Raw genomic sequence first — 8,218 nt, forward strand, 5'->3', positions numbered from 1 at the left:
CGAATTTATAGTTCCCCCACACAGGTACCGAGTACCTCCTGTGGATCAGTGCAAACAAACCCAGGATAGATCTTCTGGCCACAAGTGTACTACTTCATTTCTTACAAGGGCCTAACTCACTTTTAAATAACCGTGCTCAAAATAAACTATAAACACTGAAATATGAAAATCAAACAAACAAAATCCATACAACAAAAAAAGAACTGAAACAGATTCTCCCCTCCACATGGTCTGGCCCAAAACCCCCCACCAGAGACTACAAATATGGCCGACCAAGGGCACGCTCCCTCTTTTGTCTCCAGACCATGTGGAGTAACTGGTAAGTGATGATAACCAAATGAATAGACAGAACCAAATAAAATATATTTAAAGTAACTGTTGTGTATTGTGATTAACTTAACTAAACAAAGACTAAATAAAACAAACCCGGGATAGTAATATTGAGCTGTTTACTGAATATGAATAAACTAGGATGACCATATTTTCATTTGTGAAAACCCGGACACCTTACTGGGGGTGGGGGGCGGGGCCTCGACATTGAGCTACTCTCACCTCGTAACCTGTGCACATGGCCTCCCACTTGTCCCAACCAGGCCGGAAAACAGGGAATTTCTTATACAAGTCATCGTTTAGACCTGATTTAATCCTGGTTTAGTCCTGGTTTAGTCCCGGTTTAGTCCCGGTTTAGTCCTGTTTTAGTCCTGGTTTAGTCCTGGTTTAATCCTGGTTTAGTCCTGGTTTAATCCTGGTTTAGTCCTGGTTTAGTCCCGGTTTAGTCCTGGTTTAATCCTGGTTTAGTCCTGGTTTAATCCTGGTTTAGTCCTGGTTTAGTCCTGGTTTAGTCCTGGTTTAGTCCTGGTTTAGTCCTGGTTTAGTCCGGTTTAGTCCCGGTTTAATCCTGGTTTAGTCCTGGTTTAATCCTGGTTTAGTCCTGGTTTAGTCCCGGTTTAGTCCCGGTTTAGTCCTGGTTTAGTCCCGGTTTAGGGTTTATCCCGGTTTAGTCCTGGTTTAGTTCTGGTTCAGTCCTGGTTTAGTCCTGGTTTAGTCCCGGTTTAGTCCCGGTTTAGTCCCGGTTTAGTTCTGGTTTAGTCCCGGTTTAGTCCTGGTTTAGTCCCGGTTTAGTCCTGGTTTAGTCCTGGTTTAATCCTGGTTTAGTCCTGGTTTAATCCTGGTTTAATCCTGGTTTAGTCCCGGTTTAGTCCTGGTTTAGTCCTGGTTTAGTCCTGGTTTAGACCTGGTTTAGACCTGGTTTAGTCCTGGTTTAGTCCCGGTTTAGTCCCGGTTTAGTCCCGGTTTAGTTCTGGTTTAGTCCTGGTTTAGTCCCTGGTTTAATCCGTTTAGTCCTGTTTAATCCTGGTTTAGTTTAGTCCTGGTTTAGTCCGGTTTAGTCCCGGTTTAGTCCCGGTTTAGTCCCCGGTTTAGGTTCCTGGTTTAGACCTGGTTTAGACCTGGTTTAGTCCTGGTTTAGTCCCGGTTTAGTCCGGTTTAGTCCCGGTTTAGTCCTGGTTTAGTCCCGTTTAGTCCTGGTTTAGTCCCGGTTTAGTCCCGGTTTAGACCTGGTTTATACCTGGTTTAGTCCTGGTTTTAATCCTGGTTTAGTCCGGTTTAGTCCTGGTTTAATCCTGGTTTAGTTCCCGGTTTAGTCCTGGTTTAGTCCTGGTTTAGTCCTGGTTTAGTCCTGGTTTAGACCTGGTTTTAGTCCTGGTTTAGTCCTGGTTTAGTCCGGTTTAGTCCGGTTTTAGTCCCGGTTTAGTTCTGGTTTAGTCCTGGTTTAGTCCTGGTTTTAGTCCCGGTTTAGTCCCGGTTTAGTCCTGTTTAGGTTTAGTCCTGGTTTAGTCCCGGTTTAGTCCCGGTTTAGTCCCGGTTTAGTCCTGGTTTAGTCCCGGTTTAGTCCCGGTTTAGTCCCGGTTTAGTTTTAGTCCTGGTTTAGTCCTGGTTTTAGTCCCGGTTTAGTCCTGGTTTAGTCCTGGTTTAGTCCCGGTTTAGTCCTGGTTTAGTCCTGGTTTAGTCCTGGTTTAGTCCTGGTTTATAGTCCTGGTTTAGTCCTGGTTTAAGTCCTGGTTTAGTCCTGGTTTAGTCCCGGTTTAGTCCTGGTTTAGTCCCGTTTAGTCCTGGTTTAGTCCTGGTTTAGTCCTGGTGTAGTCCTGGTTTAGTCCTGGTTTAGTCCCGTTTAGTCCTGGTTTAGACCCTGGTTTAGACCTGGTTTAGTCCTGGTTTAGTCCTGGTTTAGTCCTGGTTTAGTCCTGGTTTAGTCCTGGTTTAGTCCTGGTTTAGTCCTGGTTTAGTCCTGGTTTAGTCCTGGTTTAGTCCCTGGTTTAGTCCTGGTTTAGTCCTGGTTTAGTCCCGGTTTAGTCCCGGTTTAGTCCCGGTTTAGTCCCGTTTAGTCCTGGTTTAGTCCTGGTTTAAGTCCCTGTCCTGTTTAGTCCCGGGTTTAGTCCCGGTTTAGTCCTGGTTTAGTCCCGGTTTAGTTCTGGTTCAGTCCTGGTTTAGTCCTGGTTTAGTCCCGGTTTAGTCCCGGTTTAGTCCTGGTTTAGACCTGGTTTAGTCCCGGTTTAGACCTGGTTTAGTCCCGGTTTAGTCCCGGTTTAGACCTGGTTTAGTCCTGGTTTAGTCCTGGTTAGTCCTGGTTTAGTCCTGGTTTAGTCCCGGTTTAGTCCCGGTTTTAGTCCCGGTTTAGACCCGGTTTAGTCCTGGTTTAGTCCTGGTTTAGTCCTGGTTTAGTCCTGGTTTAGTCCTGGTTTAGTCCTGGTTTAGACCCGGTGGTTTAGTCCTGGTTTAGTCCCGGTTTAGTCCCGGTTTAGTCCCCGGTTTAGTCCTGGTTTAGTCCCGGTTTAGTCCCGGTTTAGTCCCGTTGTCCCGGTTTAGTCCTGGTTTAGTCCCCGGTTTAGTCCCTGGTTTAGTCCTGGTTTAGTCCCGGTTTAGTCCTGGTTTAGTTCCTGGTTTAGTCCCGGTTTAGTCCCTGGTTTAGTCCTGGTTTAGTCCTGGTTTAGTCCTGGTTTAGTCCCGGTTTAGTCCCCTGGTTTAGTCCCTGGTTTAGTCTCCGTTTAGTCCTGGTTTAGTCCTGGTTTAGTCCTGGTTTAGTCCTGGTTTAGTCCTGGTTTAGTCCTGGTTTAGTCCCGGTTTAGTCCTGGTTTAGTCCTGGTTCAGTCGTGAATCTCGTACTTAAAAAGTCCCCACTACACCAGTGGTCATTAATAACAGTAATACATAGTCATAATCATTTGGATCGGTGGAGCTGCTACAGATGCAGTTTACTGTTTTGGCTGGTTCACTCTGTTTGTCCAATCACGGGTCTGAATTCGGTGATGTTGCTGCTAAAGACCCTGGTGACACCAACTCCAAATCTGATTGGTTGAAGCAACAGTTTCAGGACATTTCTTTTGTGTTGGAGTTCCTGCAGAACGGATTGTGAAGGCCTCAGACGTCTTTGACTTTGACTCTGCCTAGCAACAAGTGACGGCTGAAATGTGATTGGTCAAATACTTTAATATGAAAATACATGTGTGGAAGCAGCACAAGCATCGGAAAAGCAATGAAAGGAAGAGGACAGACCATTTGGAATTATTTAATAATAATATAATTGGGCCCGGTCAAGCAAAAGTAAACAGCAAGGCCAAAAATTCAAGTTAATTCATCTGATATAAAAATGTATTGAACAGATACATATGTACTCTAGTTTATCAAACTGTTGACCTTTTTTCTGGACCATTTTTGGTTCTAAAGTTCCATCCGTTTTAAACAGACCATGAATGAAACATGGAACAAAAATTATTTCCCAAATTTCAAAGACCCAAAAATCATGTCAAATAAATGTTTGTATTTCATCATATCTTGTGTTATTCCATCTTTGAACTGTTGATGAAGGGACAGGATTAAAAAAAAAAAAGTATTTAAAATGATAAAAATTTTCTTGGAAGGACTGACATATTTTATAGAAATAGTTTCTTTCATTTTGAAGTAATATTAAAATATTCAGAAGAAAAAAGCCACAAATGATGTAAAATCCTGCACCTTCTACTTGTTTGTAACAATTTTCCCTCCGTTACTTTTCCCTCCGTTACCATGAACTTTCTTAATAAAAAATCTCATGAGTCAAAAAGTCAGAGGTTTTTCAACCTAATCTTCATTCCCTCTGTTACCTGACATGAGTTTTTAAATTTTTTGTCTTAAACTTGAAAGAATCTCACAGGTTTAACTTGACCCTGTTGGAGTGTAACTCTTTCCTACATTCTGATACTTTACTTATTTCAATAGTTCCTCTAGTTTCTGAAGAAGAGACATTTGAATGTCAAAAATCTGCCCCTGTTTCCCTCCGTTACCACTTGACTGGACCCAATTAACATCAGTCTGTGATTCAGATATTTGTTTAGGCCAGCAGAGAAGGACTCGCAGGACCTGGACCACTGATATAAACACATGGGAGGTTATTACAGTATTTTTATTATGGTGGTTTACAGTTTGCTTTATGTTCATGAGTACAGTGTTAAACCTGAAAAACCCAGAGTGAAGTGAACTGATTAGGCCAGGGGGAGGGGCTAAGGGGTAAGGGGGAGCTCTTCTCGTTCTGTTGTCTGTCCTTGGTCTGACTGTGGGTGCTGGTTTACTGTGTGACTTCTGCTCTAAATACTTCTTTTTTTTTTTTTTTTGGACTGCTTCTTCTCACTTCTGTCTGAACCTGTGACGTTCTCTCAAACAGAAAACACTCTGTTCCACCCTGTGATGTCATGTGTTATACAGGAAGTGCTCCATTGTGTTTTTAAACTCCAGACACCTTGACTAGAATCATTTGGATACATTCAGCCCTGGAACTGTCAATCTCTACTGAACTAAAGGTAAAAGGAGCTGATAACATGAAAACTACCACTTCATGACATCACAAGGTGAAACAGAGCATTTTGAGCTTTGGGGATGCAGACAGGCTGGACACTCAAACATGTGTGAATGAAACAATCCAAAAAGTCCACATCTGTTTATCAGGAGGTAACATTTTAACATGGTTTAAGATCACAAGAGTTAATTTAGTGTAACACAGGACTTTTAAATCAAGATATGAACATTAATAACAGACCAATCAGGTGTGTCATCACCATAGAATATTGAAGAATATTGATGTAACACTTATTACAAGAAGTAGATAAGAACAAATGAAACTGTTTATATGAAACATATGACATCATTGATTTGGTATCAGATTATAAACTTATATAGAATCAAGTTGGTGCATTATTTAGGGTTAAGTGGGACTATTGTCTTACTGATCTCCAAAACACGGAGGACGACTGGTTCACGGTTGGTGTCAATCAGCCCCCAAAACACATCCACCTCCAGATATTTGTCCCCCCCAATGAAGACCTAAAGAAACAGAAGATTGAAGGAGGATCAGAGTGTCACCGTTATTCAACCCCAAAGACGTGACTCTTGTCATTTGAGAGGACTTTAAATCAGGAGATTAACATGACAAGTTTGTGGAGCCAAATAACAAACAAATAATGACAAAGTTCAACATTTGTGGATCATAATTTGGAATATTTATTCTAATGTCAGTGAATCTCCCATAGAGTCATATAGAGCTGTTAAGACATGATGTCACTTCCAAGTCCAACAAGAAACTTCACAGCTGATTTCAACCTTTGGTTTTGTTCCTTATTCATCAAACAAGAGAAAATGTTTTCACATTTTTAAATGGTCAAAGTACCTAAAAGTTTGTTTTGTAAGATTTAGTCTAGCCCCTCTCTGAGCCCGCGCTGGCTCTACTCTAGTAGCTCTCACTCTGATTGGTCAGAACTGGTCACACGGTGCATGTTTCTGACATCACACAGGTGGGAGGAGCTTGTCTGTGTTGAGGAAATAATGAAGAAGAAAATATATATATTATTTAGGGGATTTGGCTCATCTTCCAATTCTTATTAAACTTTCATGTTATAACCGTAGATCTGTGCTTATAAACTTGTTGGCTTTAAACAACTGAAATCTGTTTTTAACGTGACACGTGCTGTCGCTTAAAAAAGAGAGGAAACTGTAAACATCATTGTTTTCAATCAACTGATGAACCAGGAAGTGACATGACACTGAACAACTCTATAGGAGCTTAAAGTCTAATCATGACTTTGTTTGCTGGGGTAGTACCTGTGCTAATTACACATGAGGGTGATAGTTCTAATCTTTAGGATTCTTATTGTCAAAACATCATCTGAATATTGTCTTTGGGTTAATAAAAAATAAAACAATTGTAGGAACTGACCTCGATGAAGTAGTTCATTCCAGCTACAAGTTGTTTCTTGTAGGATAAGGCTCTGAAAATCTTATAATTCTCTCCTGTGAGCTTCTCCACTTCACTCTTCACCTGAACAACAGCACAAGATTCACTCATAACACAGAGGGTCATTTTTTATGACACTTTCTTGTCTCCATGGATAAGTTAGTTTGCCTGAAATGTTCCACAGTATTGCATTAAACATCTATAGGAAACATTTTCTCTGTTATAATAATATTTCAGAGTTGTGTTTTCTTTAATTTACACATGTTTAACACAAATCAGACATATTTGTGTGAATTCTTCTCTCAAACAGAAAACTCTGTTCCACCTTGTGATGCCTCTGATAATACAGGAAGTGCTCCACTGTGTTTTCCACAACTTCACTAGAATCATTTGGATGATTTCAGTCGTGGAATTGTCGATCTCTACTGAACTAAAAGTAAAAGGAGCTGTTCACTTGAAAACTACTACTTCATGACATCACAAGGTGGAACAGAGCATTTTGAGCTTTGGAGATGTAGACGATGAGGTAACATTATAACATGTGTAAAAACTCAAGAATCCATTTTCTGTAATACAGGACCTTTTTATAGGCCCCTCTCCACAGATCTGACCTGGTGCTTTTCTGTTTAGAAGAGTTCAATTCTTGCCTCACTACAGACACATTGTATAAGCAGCTCTTGAGGTCAAAATAATTCCACTGTGTACTGTCTGCATCCCATTATAAAGTGTTTTATTGTCAGAGAATCAGGAAGTGTGCTGTTATATTGCTAGTCCTTCAGGCATTATTTATAATGGCTTATAAAGTCATCATGGTGAATCATTAGGATGTTCAGAATGCATCAGGTCAGTGAGGAGTAACTTTGGACCAGTGTTTGTCCACTGTTCTGAACATTGGGAGTTTGAATCCTGCTCTCAGGAAGCTGTCGTTGTGTCCTTGGGCAAGACACTTAACCTACCTTGCCCTCTGTGTCTATGTACACTGGTGTATGAATGTGTGAGTGGTTCCTTGTTGTAAAGATCTATGAGAGCTTTGAAGAAGGAAAAGTGATGTATTATAAAAATTATATATAGTTCTGTTTTGGATTTGAAGACAATCAGGTACAGCGCCCTTTACTGTGAATGTTCCACAGTATGACATTACATGTATTTTTCTCCATGGAGGTGAGCGGGTCACGCCCAAGACCAAAGGTGTTTCTCAAAGCTTCGTGCCTAGTTTTGGTCGTGGGTTCTTTCTAATCCAAGCACACGACTCATGAAACACACTTCAGAGTGAACCAACAGCAACAGCAAAAAAAATGTTATAAATGCAACTAAAAATATTTATAATTTGAATAAAATGTGAAGTAAATAAACTTACACAATATGATGTATCCTTAGTAAAATACTAACCAAACAGAGGACATGACATTAGAACACAACTTGGATGAGCTGGATGCCCTGCCACACCCAGAATAGACCAAGGCAAGGCTTTGAGAAACACAAGTTACAAGCCACATCTGTGGAGAGGTGATCCCACTCAAGATAAGAATACATGCTTTTCAAGGCTTTTTTTTAAGCAATAAAAAACAAAACCATAAAAAAAAACAAAAAACAAAACATAAACAAGCATTGCTCACCAGAAAAGTTCCAGAGTGTAGCTTTAAGTGTGTGATACTTACAGAGTCACAGATGGTCTGCACCTTTGCGTCTGCAGGTTGGGGATCTTCGATGCCTCCACACTTTTTGTCAGACTCCATGTCTCTGATTTGTTCGCAGTATCAGGACTGTAGCTGCGTTCTGTCTGCACGCTGTTTTAAGGTGGTGGTGATCGATCAGCGGGGGCGTATCGACAGTGCACACCTTTTATCTGTAAGTCAGGTATCACATTTCAAGACTATTATAAAATGTCAAACTCTCAAATAATGTCGTATTGGTAAGGTGAGTTATTCAAAGGTGTGGTTTGGAATTGGACACCTCATA

General features: G+C 40.9%; 1 protein-coding gene across 1 annotated transcript; it reads right to left on the reverse strand.

Annotated features, from left to right (window-relative positions):
• Positions 1-5,223: 5,223 nt before the first annotated feature.
• On the reverse strand, positions 5,224-8,218 carry LOC129407738 (cystatin-A1-like). The gene is made up of 3 exons (XM_055149743.1): positions 7,918-8,218; positions 6,242-6,343; positions 5,224-5,352 (listed from the first exon to the last, which is right to left on the reverse strand). The coding sequence occupies exons 1-3, from the start codon at positions 7,993-7,995 to the stop codon at positions 5,224-5,226; spliced, it is 309 nt and encodes a 102-aa protein (XP_055005718.1). The 5' UTR covers positions 7,996-8,218.

This window comes from Boleophthalmus pectinirostris, unplaced genomic scaffold (assembly GCF_026225935.1).
Source record: "Boleophthalmus pectinirostris isolate CB_2022bp ecotype Guang Dong unplaced genomic scaffold, ASM2622593v1 HiC_scaffold_13, whole genome shotgun sequence".
Classification (NCBI taxonomy): Eukaryota; Metazoa; Chordata; class Actinopteri; order Gobiiformes; family Gobiidae; genus Boleophthalmus; species Boleophthalmus pectinirostris.